This window comes from Rhopilema esculentum, chromosome 10 (genome assembly GCF_057945365.1).
Source record: "Rhopilema esculentum isolate cy_ngs chromosome 10, ASM5794536v1, whole genome shotgun sequence".
NCBI lineage: Eukaryota > Metazoa > Cnidaria > Scyphozoa > Rhizostomeae > Rhizostomatidae > Rhopilema > Rhopilema esculentum.
This window is the reverse complement of record NC_142824.1, coordinates 1,685,353-1,702,030: the sequence shown is the minus strand read 5'-3', so window position 1 is coordinate 1,702,030 and position 16,678 is coordinate 1,685,353. Positions and strand designations below refer to the sequence as shown.

Below are 16,678 nucleotides of genomic sequence, written 5' to 3'. Positions count from 1 at the left end.
AACCAGGTTTATCCTCTGTAAATAAAGTTTATTTATCTATCTTCTATCTATCTATCTAAATCAGCTGTCTGCCCCGTGACGTCTTAGTACGCATGCGCAGTTATAGAAGACAACAAACGTTAACTACCAGTATAACAACGAACGGTATAAATGCAAGAAATATAAGCATGTAATATTGTGCCTAAGTGTTTGCTAATAATACGTATTCACACATATGACAAATTCAATTCATCGTCAGCGGCTTTATTAGCTCTAACAGTTCGATAAAGGTTATCTGTGTTAAACAGTGACAGCATTTTGGTACTGGGCACAAAGCCTTTACAACATTTATTGTTGAAGCTTAATGTGTATGTATGCGTATGATGGTTTCTAGCATAACAGTGCTCATTCTGGTCACAAAGGAGAGAATACACTCAACAACTGCATTATTGATTGGGGTTGTCTGTCAGACATTAAAGGGCATAATGTGCAAGCTCCCAAAATGGACTATTTCCTAGTAGGTTGCGATATTCCAGTATTCCAACCCAAAAATTGACAGCATCTGACGGAATTCCATTTGCAAAAACAGATTCTTCACTCCAGTTAACATGCAATATACTTCTATATTAGGAGTCAATCGTGGACATACTCTCTTCAATCAAATGCAGCATTGGAAGCTGGGCAGGGGCGGATCCAGAGTAAAATCTGACTGACTTACAAAATAGACCAAAAGCATACATGGGTGGGGTCAAAGGGTGGGGTCAACGGGCGTGGTCAAAAGGCGTGGTCAAACAATGCGGTAGGCGTTTTTGTAAAATGAGTGATGAAAATGGTCTAGTTATATAAAAAGTTCAACAGACAGTATAAAGAGTTTTGAAAACATAAACATTAACAGGAATAAATGTGTACGTACTTCGTGGTCTTCGTTCGACGCGAGTTACTAACCAAAAGATTTTAGGTATAACGTCTGATTACTGATGAAAAAAGCACGCTCTTTAACAGAGTCCATAGAATAGCACTGATTCCTTTATTCCAACTGTCTTTCATAGAAAAACTATCACTCGTGGCGTCTTTAGTACTCTCCAACAATGTCAATGATAAACTTGTCATAGCAGAGTCCTTTGCTGAGAACTGATAGGAACGGATAGAGCAGAGCCCATGAGAGAAAGGAAACAGAGAAAAAAACCAAAAATGGGGAATCGGCATCCGGATTGGTTTGAATTTACAAACCAAAGGATCATAATTAGAAATTATTTGTCAAGAAAAGCTACAAGTTGGTATAACTGCCAGGAAGGAGGTTCCCCCATTTTAAAAATGGCAACCGGTCACCTTCGATTTGTATTTTTCTATAAACTACCTAGCTTTCAAAGGTAGTTTTTAGGAGACTGAGAAGCTATGCTTATCGAGCAGTGTTCTGGTCCTTCCTCTCGATATGACCAGACCTCGTGATTTCTACAACTGGAAATACAGATAAAAATAAACTCTCCTCAAACTGTTTGAAAGTTTGCTCATGTCAGGAAATAGGAGCACAGACCCTTGAATCGCAACTCTATACACTCAACCATCCTCGCATCTAAACTGGACTCTATGATATTAAAGAACTGTTCTGCAATGAAAGATAAAAATATGACGGTCACGTCCTTCTGTTTTTCTGATTGGTCTATTTCGATCCACAACTGGGTATATATTTTCCATCGTGTTCTTTCGGACCATTATTCTGACGTTTTATACTCTGAGGAGTGTCACACGAAAAAGCTTCGAGAAGTATGTTATGAAATGTTTGCTTTTCTCAAAGCCATTTTCAAGTTCGGTACCACCAAAAAATTGTTCAGATAAAAATACATTCTACTGCTCAATACTGTCCTTTGCTGTGCTTTACTTAATAAGAATAAGATATTCAGGAACTGTTCTGCATTGAAAGATAAAAATATGGCGCTAACGTGCTTCTATTTTTCTGATTGGTCTATTTCGATCCACAACTGGGTATATATTTTCCATCGTGTTCTTTCGGAACATTATTCTGACGTTATATACTCTGAGGAGTGTCACACGAAAAAGCTTCGAGAAGTATGTTATGAAATGTTTGCTTTTCTCAAAGCCATTTTCAAGTTCGGTACCACCAAAAAATTGTTCAGATAAAAATACATTGTACTGCTCAATACTGTCCTTTGCTGTGCTTTATTTAATAATAATAAGATATTCAGGAACTGTTCTGCATTGAAAGATAAAAATATGACGGTCACGTCCTTCTGTTTTTCTGATTGGTCTATTTCGATCCACAACTGGGTATATATTTTCCATCGTGTTCTTTCGGAACATTATTCTGACGTTTTATACTCTGAGGAGTGTCACACGAAAAAGCTTCGAGAAGTATGTTATGAAATGTTTGCTTTTCTCAAAGCCATTTTCAAGTTCGGTACCACCAAAAAATTGTTCAGATAAAAATACATTGTACTGCTCAATACTGTCCTTTGCTGTGCTTTACTTAATAATAATAAGATATTCAGGAACTGTTCTGCATTGAAAGATAAAAATATGGCGCTAACGTGCTTCTATTTTTCTGATTGGTCTATTTCGATCCACAACTGGGTATATATTTTCCATCGTGTTCTTTCGGAACATTATTCTGACGTTTTATACTCTGAGGAGTGTCACACGAAAAAGCTTTTAGTATGTTGTGAAATGTTTGCTTTTTTCAAAGCCATTTTCAAGTTCGGTACCACCAAAAAATTGTTCAGATAAAAATACATTGTACTGCTCAATACTGTCCTTTGCTGTGCTTTACTTAATAAGAATAAGATATTCAGGAACTGTTCTGCATTGAAAGATAAAAATATGGCGCTAACGTGCTTCTATTTTTCTGATTGGTCTATTTCGATCCACAACTGGGTATATATTTTCCATCGTGTTCTTTCGGAACATTATTCTGACGTTTTATACTCTGAGGAGTGTCACACGAAAAAGCTTCGAGAAGTATGTTATGAAATGTTTGCTTTTCTCAAAGCCATTTTCAAGTTCGGTACCACCAAAAAATTGTTCAGATAAAAATACATTGTACTGTTCAATACTGTCCTTTGCTGTGCTTTATTTAATAATAATAAGATATTCAGGAACTGTTCTGCATTGAAAGATAAAAATATGGCGCTAACGTGCTTCTATTTTTCTGATTGGTCTATTTCGATCCACAACTGGGTATATATTTTCCATCGTGTTCTTTCGGAACATTATTCTGACGTTTTATACTCTGAGGAGTGTCACACGAAAAAGCTTCGAGAAGTATGTTATGAAATGTTTGCTTTTCTCAAAGCCATTTTCAAGTTCGGTACCACCAAAAAATTGTTCAGATAAAAATACATTCTACTGCTCAATACTGTCCTTTGCTGTGCATTACTTAATAAGAATAAGATATTCAGGAACTGTTCTTCATTGAAAGATAAAAATATATTATATTGCTGGATAATGTCCTTTGATGTCCTTTACTAAACAAGAATATGATCTTCAGGAACTGTTCTTCATTGAAAGATAAAAAGATATGGCATTGCTGGATACTGTCCTTTGCTGTGCTTTACTTAATAAGAATATGATATTCAGGAACTGTTCTCAATTGAAAGATAAAAATATATTATATTGCTGGATAATGTCCTTTGATGTCCTTTACTAAACAAGAATATGATCTTCAGGAACTGTTCTTCATTGAAAGATAAAAAGATATGGCATTGCTGGATACTGTCCTTTGCTGTGCTTTACTTAATAAGAATATGATATTCAGAAACTGTTATCCATTGAAAGATAAAAATATATTATATTGCTGGATACTGTCCTTTGATGTCCTTTACTAAACAAGAATATGATCTTCAGGAACTGTTCTTCATTGAAAGATAAAAAGATATGGCATTGCTGGATACTGTCCTTTGATGTGCTTTACTTAATAAGAATAATATATTCAGAAACTGTTCTTCATTGAAAGATAAAAAGATATGGCATTGCTGGATACTGTCCTTTGATGTGCTTTACTTAATAAGAATAATATATTCAGAAACTGTTCTTCATTGAAAGATAAAAAGATATGGCATTGCTGGATACTGTGCTTTCCTGTGCTTTACTTAATAAGGATATTTGGATCCACTTTGATGTAGAACAAATTGATGTGTTACTTGAATACTTTGGTTACTTTGTTATGACTTCATTGGGATTCTTATAAACTGATAACTGTTCTAATATATTTCAGAAACTATAGCTTCATCAATGGTTTCCATATTGTTATCAGTGTCAAGAATATTTACAAGTTTTAATCTCCGCTTATTTTTCCTTGCAAAGTTATCAATAACTTTTTCAATATCTACCTTTTTATCCCGGTGAGTGTATGTTGTTGCTAGGCCATTCAGTCGTTCTAAGGTCATTCTACTTCTTAGATATGTTTTGAGCAGTCTAACAGAGGAAGCAGACCGTTCACAAGTGCACGATGTTACCGGCAAAACAGCCAGTATTTTGAGACAGGCGTATATGTTTGGAAATGAAATCTTATTGGTCATCTTCAAAGTGTCCGAAATATTTTTAGGCAGCTGGTCATCAGGAACATCTATCCAGGCAGATTCCCAGTTGTCTACCTCGTGGGAGATGAAGGATATGTCAGGCAAATCATTGGCATATTGATTGCAAAACGTCTCAAAATTTTTTTTCCACAGCTTATCACAGCGTTGGATTGTGACTGCTTTCTGTTCAATGTTAGTTTTGCTTGCTGGTGCTTTCTTAGTTAGTGCTGGCTGCCCCACTTTCCTAACATCAGATAACGATACATCAGTGATAGAAGAAGCATATGTTCCATTGTTTAGGTCTTCCATACCACTTTCTAAGGTTTCCTTCCAGTTTCGCTTTTGGCCACTTTTGTTGTTGTATTCTGCTCGGAGCATCCCAGGGACTATGGAAATTCCTTTTATTGCAATGCGATTTTGGGGAGAAAATCTTTTAGACAGCTCTTGAAGAAGATGGTCCAAAAACGGAATTGCGATATTAATTTTAAAATAAGATTCCACATCATTACTTGGAGCATTGGCTCTGTAAACTTGCCTTTTACAACTACGTGGCGCGACAACACTGGCATTCATTCTTTCTGCAATTTTCAAAGCATCATTAAACCAAGAGGAATGGTAAGCATCAATACAATCTCGAACAGTTCTTAAGGTCTTCATAGTTATGTCAACTTGCTTCAACCCTTCAATGAAATCAAGATGAGAACTTTGCAGCTGAATGGTTGCTGAACGTGTATAGCACAGGAGCATTCTAGCAATAATCAGCGTCATGATAAATTCAAAACTTTGTAGCGCAAAGAAATAGGTGAAGGCATCAGCAGAGCAATCGTCCCAATTTCCGTCTACGTTGTCACGAATGGTTCGCATAGCTTCTGATATTGGGATGTACATATCCATAAATCTTTCCAAAGCATCGATGCGAAGAATCCATCTTGTCTCGCAAGGATTTATAAGCTTTGTATGTGAATAGTTCTTCAAATGCTTTTTTACCATCTGTTCCAATAGAAGTTGTCGTTTTGGAGTATGAAAAAAGTGAGCGATTTTCCGAACAAATTCCATCATATTTTTAATACACTGCAGTTTGCATGAAGCAGCAACAGCAAGATTTAGCCTGTGTGAAGCACAATGTGTAAAAAGAGCTTGGTCATTAATCTCAAGGATTCGAGATGCAACACCAGAGTACTTTCCAGCCATATTACCAGCACCATCATAGCACTGTCCCCTGCAATCCATAATATCCAAATTCAAATCATTTGTAATACAATTCAAAATCTTTGTTTTCAGAGCATCTCCAGTTGTTCCAGTGTCGCAAGTTATATACTTCATGAATCGTTCCTGAATATCTCCATTCCCATCAACATAACGTATGACCAAAGGCATCTGTTGCTGATTAGAACAATCAGTGACTTCATCCGCTAAAATTGAATAAGGACCACATTCCTTGATTTCCTTTATTATTTGGTGGTTCACATCTTCTGCAATACAAGAAATAAGTTCATTTTGCACAGTCTTTGATCTGAATGTTGCATTTCGGGGAGCCGTCTTGAAATGTTCTGCCAAGATTCTATCACCACTTTCAACGCGAAAATCTAAAAGTGCTTGAAAATTGCCACAATCACTTGTATCGTAGTATTGTGAATCATCTCTGTGACCACGTAAAGGAATATTTTGTCTTGCAAATAGAAGAACACATTTGGCAATAGAAGCTATCTTCAACCTATTTTGCTGCACAGCTTTGTCTAAAGATTCATTTTGAATAAGATCGATGGATTTCTCTTTGCTTTCCATGACATTCTTAAACCTGTTCATCGTTTCGAGTGCAGTTTTATGAATTTCTGACTTATTTTGATGCTCTTTAATTCTATAACTTGCAGAAGACCAATCTGTCAAAGGGCTTTTCATCAACTTATCCAGTTTAGATGCATTTTGACCAGTTTTTCTCCCAAACAGAACACATGGTAGACAAAAAGTACCATCTAATAGCTTCGAGTATGCAAGCCAAGGATAATTTATGAGCCAAGAATATACAAATTTCCTGCTTTTTCCATGAATTTGTCTGCTTGGAAATGCAAATTTTGGATCTGGCTTCCAAACATTAAGCATCTTTTCATACCTCTCCATATCTGTCATACTAGCAGTATTCAGGTAAAAAGATCCAATGTCTGTCAAATTGGCAATCAGATTTTGAAGATTTGATGCTGATGAAAGTTGGTTTGGTTCTACAGTTTCATTCTCTCTTGGATTCACTGATTCCAAAGGCATCTTAATTGAAACCTTTTTGGGAAAAGAAATCTTGGCTTGCTTTTCTGGCTGCTTCCATTTTGGGCACTGTTCATTCTTAGGGACAATAGTGGATATTACAGGTTGTTGTAAAGAGCCCTTCTCTGCCAGGAAAAGTGGAACAATATGGTTTGCTTTGAAGGATGGATTAAGGTCATTTTTACCACCACCTGCTTTGGACCAAAGTAGTCGGATTGGTTCAATATTTTGACAAGTACCATCTCGTGGAAAAATTTTTGCATTGCTTAAATTTATAGCATACCTTCTACCACAAGTTTCTGGATAAAAGGAAAATACAGGCAGACCAAGAACATTAGATAATGCCATGATGCAAATAAATGGGCTCCACCTCCTATCCTGACAGTTTTTGAGTGCCTCATGTTTAACACAATCAGCATAATTTTTAAAAAAACCTGTAAGCAAATCACTTGCTTCATGGGAAATTGAATGAGAAAAGAAAGTTTCCAAGAGGGCAGAAGATCTTTCAGAGGCAAGAAGTGTTGCAAAATGGGGATGAGAGGCATAGAATTCAGAATAGAGGTAAAGTTCAGCAGATGTTAATGCTCTCAGTAGATGAGACATGTCTTCTTTTCCACTGATAGCCAAAGAACAGGCATTGTACATGCAGTTTCCATCCTCCTTGACCCTAAACAACAGTTTAGCTTAAATTACACCCAAATTGAAACTTCATCAAATTTAAACAACCAGGGAGCCAAAATGAAATTTGCTACTAGAACCTAGTAAAAATAACATTAAATGGCTTATGTCATGTAGTATAACTAACAATGCCACTTGTCACCTTCTTACAGTATTTGAATGCGTGTAAGGTTAAAATAAAACTGCAACTTTTTAACCTTTTTAAAATTTGACTTAATCTGACCTTCAATGTGTTGAGGTCAATGGTTTGTGCTGCAGTTTCCTGAATGGGGACCAGGGTGCATCCCATGCAGTAAATTTTAAAGGTCTTTGGAGTGAAGTTAAGTTGTTTGGTATGGCATTTCTGTGAGATAAGCATCTTTTGGCATATGGTGCACACTGGAATTTTGGTGAAATTGTACCTGAGGGGCAGGGAGCTTTTTCTGTTAATTTTTTATGAACTCTAATACTGATTTTGTCACCATGGGTTGTAAACTATTGAAAATATAATTTCTTAGACAGGCTGAAACAATATGATGCCTGCCATGTGATACCAATGCACTAGCATACCTCTTCTGAACAAAACTCAAATTGGGGGTGGGTTGGCTGCTTGTTGTATTGCTTTCCATTCAGTACACTATTATAAAGGAAATCTGGCACAGTTTAACAATTATTGGGGGCTCAAGCACCCCTGCTTCTTACGGTCTTGCTCTAGTACACTAGATCCTGACCCGAACCCTACCAGCATGAGTGGATATGTATGTGACCGTCATAAAGAGAATAACTTGTCTTAGAATTATGATGGGGTGGGGCTGTTGGCGAAGTCTTTTGGTTAGATTTTTATGGCAGTGGACCTTGGCATACACCTGGCCTAGCCTTGGTGTACCTTTGGCATAAGGTTTACAAGGAATGCACCCTGGAATAGGGATCTTATTATCAAAACAAAGCTTTCAAAACTTGTTGAAAAAATTAAGGGCCCCACAAGATGAGAATGGACCCTCAGCCATTTGAGCAGCAAACTCAATCATGCATTTGTTGTTGCTGCTGTCTAAACATAAATTTCCCGCCGAAAAGCGTTAGGATGGCAAAAATATTATCTAGCTAAGATCTACCACTACCAGCATTACCTACTTGCCAAGGTTGCTAATTTGCCAAGGTTTTACAACAATTTCAATATTAAAACCATACCTTCCTGCGTAAGCAGTTTTTTCTCCTGCTATATCCAGTCTGTTCCAAGGGATAAAATGTTGTGCTGCATAGTCCCTCGGAAGGCCAAGAGCAGCAGAGACAGAGATAGATGTTTGCTTCCCAGATGCCCTGATATTATCAGCGTAAATGCTATGAAGGCTCTCTGTGTCATTGGAGACAATTAGCGACTCAACTAACTTTAAAATATCCATGTTGTATCCGAAACGTAGCTAATTCCTCAGACACAAATACGAAAACCTCTGCCAAGCATTTGCTGTACTGAGATGCAGAAATGCTGGGCAGGAGGGTATTGTCTTGGCTTGGCTGCAAATGATTGGTAAGTCAGTGGAAGTCAGTGGAAGTCAGTCTTAAAATCCATACGTTGTCCGGACCCCAAGAAAACTCTCATACTAACTCCTGTAAAAATAATTGGCCTTATTGATCATACATCGCCTCTACTGACTTACGGGAACAATAGCATTTTTGCCTGGTGCAGAAAAGCTTTGTTAAAAGATGACCGCGCAGATTCCTAATTTATTCGACTGACTTACCAATCATTTTGCGAGTTTTGCCTCTAGCATCTTTGTTCTAGTGATTTATGCATTGAGCTTCAGTGTATGTTGATAGGAGAATTCACTGATGGATCATTTTTCTACCATTCTCATGCCTCATTCCTGATATTATGGCTGATAGATCTGATGATTTGAGATGAATTTATGGAGAATATGAAGATGGATCAACACCGCATAATTTCCTCTTGTTAAACAAATATTTTTGCCGTTCTGGGACATGAGAGAATGGGTTTTGGGGGTCATAGTCTATCATTTTTGCCGCATCAAAAATTATTTCGAGTAAAAAATTTTGACTGACTTCCGTAAGTCGAGTAAGTCAGTCTGGATCCGCCCCTGAAGCTGGGCCAAGGGCACTCTTTCAAATTGGCTTCAAATACGGGATGGGTAAAGATAGCTGAGAGCGTTGAAGTGATCTTTTGAAGCCGTGTGTAAACTTGTTGAGCTGCCTCTAGTAGCATTGAATGGCATCTTGATTTGACTTCATCTATCTTTCTAACCATTTCTCTGTCTTGGTTGTGGAGACGAACTAGTGCAGCGATTTCCAATTCAAACTTTGCACCTTTGCATCTGCTGTCTGTGGTCAATGTATTTGGCATGCTGATGACGTGTTTTTCAGCTGCTTGCTGTTCAATTTTGACAACATCAATAGCTATATAAAATTACAAGGATTGTTTGTTGGAAAAGGCCAAAATTAAAGGATAGGCCAAACAAATTTTTTCATGGCCAAACAACTTTTAAAAAGGCCAAAATTAGGAAATTTGGCCTGAAAAAGGCCAAACTGGCAGCCCTGGGCAGGACCTCAGGTCCTGCTCTTTCATGAAGGCAGGACCTAGACTTTTGGAGCCCTATGTTTCGGTATAATTTGTTGATTTTCTGCGCCGTGGTCAAAGCTCACAAAGAATTTTCACTCAGGCCATAGTCAGGCTCAACTATTTTGACATCTCAGAATTATCTCATCTCACGTTAACTCATAGCTCAGCTTCAGCGTTAACTGAATGAAAACGAGGCCAATGCTAAATATGAGGCCGAGCATGCGCATTCATAAACGCAATCCTATTTTTGCACCTTCCGTTCTTCTGGGAAGGGAAAGTTTTTAGGGACTTTTTGGAGGCATAAGGAAAGTTACAATGACTCGTTCACGGAAATTCCCGATCTTTTGTCATAGATAAGGTTGTTTCAACAGAGCACTGGTTTATAAACGCAAAGACACGAAGCTTGAGGTAGCAACGATTAACGTTACTAACCTATAAATTAATAATTATCAAGAGAACTTCAGCACAAGCATATACCAGCAATCTGTGAGACTGTTTTATGAACTGGCTGAAAAATTTAAAACAAGGAAATTCGGTCAGCTTTAGTGGTTCAAAGGGATACATTTATTTGTTCTCACGGACGTTTGCACGAAAAGATTCTACCAATGCGTCTAATTGGGAAATTCAGTCGAAAGAAAATGGCAGTACCAAGGAATATATTAGGACAATCTATAACACCGCCGACGGTAGGTGTGTTTAATTGCTTCGAGCCAGTTCCTTTGTATTTTCATAACTGGGTTCCTTGTTTTTGGAAATAACCTTTCTCATTGAATTGCACAATGATCTCTGTTTTCTCTGTTCAAATATTTTAATTTTGTCAAGACAAAATATAATAAGATAACTATTGTTTGACTTTTTTGGCATTTGAATGACTAGGCCTATTTTTTAGATCTGGATTTGTCTTTTAGAAAGAAGGACCCTTATTCAAGTATAGAAACTTTTGGTCTGGCTGGGCCCAGAGGTATTTCAAGCTGGACAAGTGCTATGTTCACTATTTTGAAACAAAACATGTAAGTTCAAGAATATTACTATTTGTTATTTCTTTTTGTAATAAATTGTTTTTTATTAGCACATTTGAATGGGTTTTATATTGATTCAATGTTAATAAAGCGGTTATCTTCCATCAATTTATCATTCTAACTAGAATTAGTTATAGTATGTCACAAGCTTTTTCAGACAAATTGTTTTTTGTTTTGCAGGCACCAGAACCCATAGATTCTGTTCCAAGAGGATCAATAATATCTGTAAAACCATCAGATGCTTTTTCTGATAAAAAGTTTGTGTTTGAAATTCAACAAAAATCTGGCACAGTTTGGTTTGTCCAAGCATCAACAATGGTAAGCTTAAATGTAATTTATCAGATACATACTTGCTAACCTTAATATTTCAAAGAGGAAGCCTAACAGCCTGTCAACAAAAGCAGAGACTGCAAGCACTCTGAAAGAAGAGTGGCTATTTCCCTGGATGAGATTAGGTATTTCAGCAAGAGAAAAGGATGTTAATCATTAAGCCAACCTAACTCCATGCTTAATTCAGGGATTAATTCAAGGTAAATAACAGGTTTTTTGGGAATAAACATGCAAAAGACCAAGAAAAATATAATTTGTTTTAAGTGCAGTTTTTTATTATTGGGTAGGGACTTAAGACAGCAACCCAATCTTCCCACTTCTGCAGTCCCTGGTGCAATATTATGTTTTCTGTAAGGAATGTAAATATCTGTCTGCAAGATTTATGTAGTTGCCTGTACTTAATACCTTCTCTTATTTCTAATCTCCATTTTGTTTGACTTTTTTTGCTTTTCCTTCTAGGAAGAAATGATACAATGGATAAAAGTCCTATCACCTGTTCCAATCCTTTTAAACCCAGATTTGGTAATAATACCTTTAAATATTTTATTTATATTTATATATAGATCCTCAATAAAAAAACATCAGAAGCTTCGTTTGAGAATCAGAATCAGAAGCTTACAACTAATGTTACACTGTTACATTCTAAAAAAGAATATATTCATGACTAAGAAAAAATTATAGCTTTAAAGAAAGTTTTATATTTATATATATATAAAGCTTTAACATTGTGATAAGAATCTTGAATATTATACTAATCATTTTCTTTCAGTATCCAACAACTACATGTCCAGAGGTTACATATCCAGAGCCTACAATTTGTGCTCCTTCAGTTGTTACAAATTCTTCAGGAGCTACAGACACCAATGTGTTATACCCAAACATACCACAAAATTTGTATTATGAATTCCATGGTAAGTAGGCCTTATCATATCTCTGTCTTGATGTAATTTGGTACTTAGGCAGGCCTTGTCCAAAAAGGTGCTCGATGAAGCGTGAGCACCTGAAAAGCATACCTTAAAACAACCATGGAGAGCCATTTAACCCTGGTTCACACCAGCGATACAACAATATTCTCACTGACTTTTCAGTGAACGTAGCTGCTATCTCATTGGTGTGAAAACCTTAATGTTTTCTCACTGAACGAAGGAGAATGCTATTCTCTGTGGCGCCAACACATTTTATGATGTTTGAATCATCATCGTTTGCACTGTATCATTCTGAACAATGGCATTTTTCTCCTTGTTTTCAAACAATGTCATTTCACTATCCTTCATAAAAATTTTCAAGATGATTCAATCCTGAACTAGTGAGAGAGGAGCAATGGAAAAAACAGATAAATGCGACATTTGTCCACGAAGTGCATTTCTTGCTGCGAAACTTATGGAACTGATCATGCTGCTTTCGAACACTAAAAATATCCCAAACCCAAATCTTCCATTTTGTTTACGTAAACAAGACCTTAGAGATCTTTGAACTAAAGCAAGAGCAAAGGCTGCAGCTTCAAAATTGTCATCAGAATCACCACCATTTCACAAAATCTGAGTCATTTTTCTCATTGAGTGAGATAACCCAATGTAAACTCTGTGTTCTAACTAGAACAGTTTCCGGTTTGAAATAGTTTCACTGGAAAATTTTATTTCGCTCAGTGAGAATATCATATTCTCACCGGTGTGAACCAGGCTTTAATGAGCACCTTAAAGGGGCCTGTGCAACCAGCAGCCTTTGCGCGCTCGCATTTGTTTTGTTTTTCCAACTGTGTTCTTCTATGCAAGACAAAAATGGCAAGGAGAATTCAATGGGAAAATTCTGGCATCAATTTAGTGCTTCAGATCGTTTTGGAAAGCTTCTATTTAGTTTCATTTTGCACACAGCTTGTGCTAACAGCTTTCCACCATTTTCATGGACCACGAAAATGGCCGCCTTCCCAGCTTACGCCCGCAAAGGCTACTGGTTGCCCACTCCCCTTTAAAACATAAAACGGTTTTGCCACGAGGAATGCCATTATCAATGCCAAAAAGGAGCCAACTTGATTTTTTGCTACTATTTTTACAATATTTTGCACTCCTCCCAAAGATGCTGTCAAGGCAGTTTCATTTAATAGAGCACCTAAAGTTTCTTAGGAGATTATTTTATGAAGCCCCTTCATTCACTTAGAGCAAGGCCTGTTTTAGGGTATTGTATAAAAACAAAGGATTTTTTATTGATAGCCTTAATCGAAACATGTAATCAACTGAGACCAAATTCCATATCTTTTTGTTTCCTTTTATAAGACATCCTTTTTATAAAGTTTTGAATGTGTTATTCTAGCCCTCTTGTGCCGTGGCATTCAATTTTTTATTGTTTATGGATTCAGCACAGATTGACTCATAGTTTGGAATCTGTACAGCCATTAATTCTTGAAGTTAATTCAATAATCTTACAGCTTTGTGAACTTTATTGCTAATGCCATTTTCAAGTATCAAGATATATTCACAGGAATCTGATTAGTGCTGTATTTGTATATTTCAGCTAATCCAAGTAACCAACAAAGTCGGCATAGTGAGCCCCCTCCTCCTTACTCAGAAATCGTCCACCAAAATGGGAAGTAGATTGAAGAAACTTATATTTGACTATTAGTTTAAAACTGTATTTGTTTCAAAGAATGTAGAATTTTTCTATACAAATTTTGACACATTCAAGAACATGTTAAATGATGGATATTAATGTTATTTTCTATGAATAACATCTGTAACAGATGTCATATTATTGGCCAGTAATAATGTATAAATTTAAATATGAATTTCACATATTATATCTTGTACATAGTATATATGCATATGCATGCATTATGTAGCTTTGTTAAGTAACATTTTGACTTTTTGATGCATTCCATTTGTATTAGTAAAAGGAAAAAGCTTTTATTACCCCTATCTTTACTTGCTGAATGCCTCCTCCCCCCGACTGTTAATTATAATAGTGTTTTTTGGCAATTATGAGCTCCATCAGAGCAGTTGATGTAATAGCAGCTGGTTATTAGTTGTGTATAACACAAATGTCTTGTTTTCAACATTTCAATACAAATTCTTGGATGTATAGTATTTACAAATGATTAAGAGATTTTAAGAATTTCATAGGAAGGATTAATATATGCTCAAAATAATATTTATATGTATTCTTCTGCAAACTAAATTTTCACAGGGTATTTGTCATTCACTTTTCATGACTGTTGTGCTGAAGTTTGCTATTTGCAGCTATTTTAAAAGTTTTTTGCTGCGTCTGACATTGTTTCAGTCAGGTCTTCTTACTTATCAGTTTTAGTTGTTAAACATTTACATGATTTTTAGAAAGTTCACAGTTTTTATTGAATACCTTGTAGTTTTATTTCGAAAGTTTCATATTGGCAGAAATTTTTCATTATGCAATTGAATATTATGTCTTTTCCTTTTTCTCGATCTGTTGTGAAAGTTTCTTGGAACTAGAAAATGGTTGATTTTGTTGAATGGGCAATACAACAATTCTATAACAGCCAGGGACGGATAAGACAGGGTGGAGGGGATGTGACACCCCCTAAAAATCTCTGTTAGACCCTCCTCTGTATCTCTACAGAATGTTGAACAGTTTCCCCTTGTCTTGGGGTTTCTGTAGAAATGTCCTTCTAACGTTCCTTCTTACCTTCTTACGAATTATGTTCTTGAGACCTTCGTTTAACGTTTCCCATGATTCTTCCATTGCCATAGGAAATATAGAATTATCAGCACCATTGTTTGAGCTAAGATTTTACTTAAGGTAAAATTCAATCTTAATGCTACCTCTTCAATATCCAGTGACTTACAAATAGCTTTGTGTTAGTAGTGGTGCAGCCTCCAGAACCCCACTGTAGAAAGTAGATATTTCAAGCACGGGCACAATAGAACAACAGCATTTGAGATATAGGCTACTAGATCCCAGAGTTTCTATGCATAAATTTTCCTATCGCACCTAACCGTAGATTGTTGTGAATGAGCATAAAACACACTCTTTCCGATCTGTTAAGTATCACCTAAAACATTATTATTACCGAGTATTAGTATAGATGAAAGTTTGAAAATGTACTCTTTACTCGATCAGTTTCAAAGCACGCTCAATCTCTTGTCTAAACTTCGCTGCTGCTTTATCAACCACTTGCATAAGTTCCTTGTCACTTGCAGCACACCCTGTGAAACCATAGCATGGTTTTAGGCATTTCAGCTTGTGGAATTCTCCAGTGGAAGCAGGCCCAGGAACACATGGCATCATTCCTTTGCTGCACCTAGCTGAAAGAGACTTTCGGTCCTCAATTTTCATGCTTGGGTAGAAAAGTCGTAAAACGTTCGACAGCTCTGAATAGAAACTCAACGAATCTATGATAATGTCGTTGATAATCAGTGCTAAAGTTGAGTTTAGATTTCTGTCTACCATGAAATCGTTGTGTTTTCGTCTCAATGTGTAAAAAGCACAAAAAGACCTCTTGAACAGCTCCACTACTTTGAGACATTCCCTGACAAACTTGCAATCTGCATCACAGCTTTCTGGCACAGTGGTTTCTTCGGATACTTCATCCCCCTCTTCTTTGGCGAGCTTACGTAGAATTTTTTCCTTCAATTTGTCCTTCAGCTTCTTTGCAAGTTTTACAGGCAATTTTCCTATACTTTTTACTTTATCTTTTACTTTTCGCAGAGCTGACTTGGTCTTGTCGCGCGCTTTTTTCCAAGCAGTCTTCAATTTTCCAGCGGCTTTTTTGATAGCTTCCTTTGCTTTCGAAGCAACTTTCTTAACCACCGCTTTTACTTTGCGAGCAGCCTTTTTCACCCCCTGACCCACTTTTCTAACAGCACGACCAATTTTCCTGATGGGTCTTCTGATTCTGACACGGAATCTCCTCCTCCACCCTGGGCTCCTTTTGATCCTCTCGTGCTCCTCTTCGAGATCACTTTCGATGTTATCATTAGGACTTATCTCTGCAGCATCAGTGTCAAAATGGTCGACGCTGTTGGAAGCGCTCGCTTCGGTAACGATAGCAACCAAGACCAAAGCAACCAAGCTGAACAATGTTGCAAGTCTCATTTTTGTAGCCTGCAAAAAAAGAACACCTCAGTTCAAAGGTCTTAGAAGGAGTCTTAAAGATCCCTTTCTTGTGATCAATCGTTAATGTAAGATGGTAGCAGCTGGTATACCTATTATGAAAAAAGTAAAAAAACATAAATTGTGGGCTGAAAATATATTGACCTCCATTTTTCGCTCACTTTACTCGCCCTCGAAATTTCCAGATTTCAGAGCCCTTATTTAGGTGCCAGTCCGTTTCTGTTTCATAAAAGGTTACCATAATACGTTTGCCC

At 36.8% G+C, this 16,678-nt stretch overlaps 2 protein-coding genes across 2 annotated transcripts; one reads left to right on the top strand and one right to left on the bottom strand.

Annotated features, from left to right (window-relative positions):
• Positions 1-146: 146 nt before the first annotated feature.
• On the bottom strand, positions 147-10,025 carry LOC135690311 (52 kDa repressor of the inhibitor of the protein kinase-like). The gene is made up of 2 exons (XM_065207830.2): positions 8,613-10,025; positions 147-7,434 (listed from the first exon to the last, which is right to left on the bottom strand). The coding sequence occupies exons 1-2, from the start codon at positions 8,822-8,824 to the stop codon at positions 4,194-4,196; spliced, it is 3,453 nt and encodes a 1,150-aa protein (XP_065063902.2). The 5' UTR covers positions 8,825-10,025; the 3' UTR covers positions 147-4,193.
• Positions 10,026-10,253: 228 nt separating this feature from the next.
• Positions 10,254-14,751, top strand: LOC135686284 (uncharacterized). The gene is made up of 6 exons (XM_065202489.2): positions 10,254-10,682; positions 10,905-11,006; positions 11,196-11,333; positions 11,805-11,867; positions 12,115-12,256; positions 13,854-14,751. The coding sequence occupies exons 1-6, from the start codon at positions 10,602-10,604 to the stop codon at positions 13,931-13,933; spliced, it is 606 nt and encodes a 201-aa protein (XP_065058561.2). The 5' UTR covers positions 10,254-10,601; the 3' UTR covers positions 13,934-14,751.
• Positions 14,752-16,678: the final 1,927 nt, after the last annotated feature.

Excerpts from the sequence above, each read along its gene's own strand:
- LOC135686284 (XM_065202489.2), top strand. The coding sequence starts at position 10,602 with ATGCGTCTAATTGGGAAATTCAGTCGAAAGAAAATGGCAGTACCAAGG. Across the intron at positions 10,683-10,904 it reads AATCTATAACACCGCCGACG|AAAGAAGGACCCTTATTCAA; the intron begins GTAGGTGTGTTT and ends TTTGTCTTTTAG. Across the intron at positions 12,257-13,853 it reads TTTGTATTATGAATTCCATG|CTAATCCAAGTAACCAACAA; the intron begins GTAAGTAGGCCT and ends TGTATATTTCAG.
- LOC135690311 (XM_065207830.2), bottom strand. The coding sequence starts at position 8,824 with ATGGATATTTTAAAGTTAGTTGAGTCGCTAATTGTCTCCAATGACACA. Across the intron at positions 7,435-8,612 it reads AAAACTGCTTACGCAGGAAG|GGTCAAGGAGGATGGAAACT; the intron begins GTATGGTTTTAA and ends ACTGTTGTTTAG.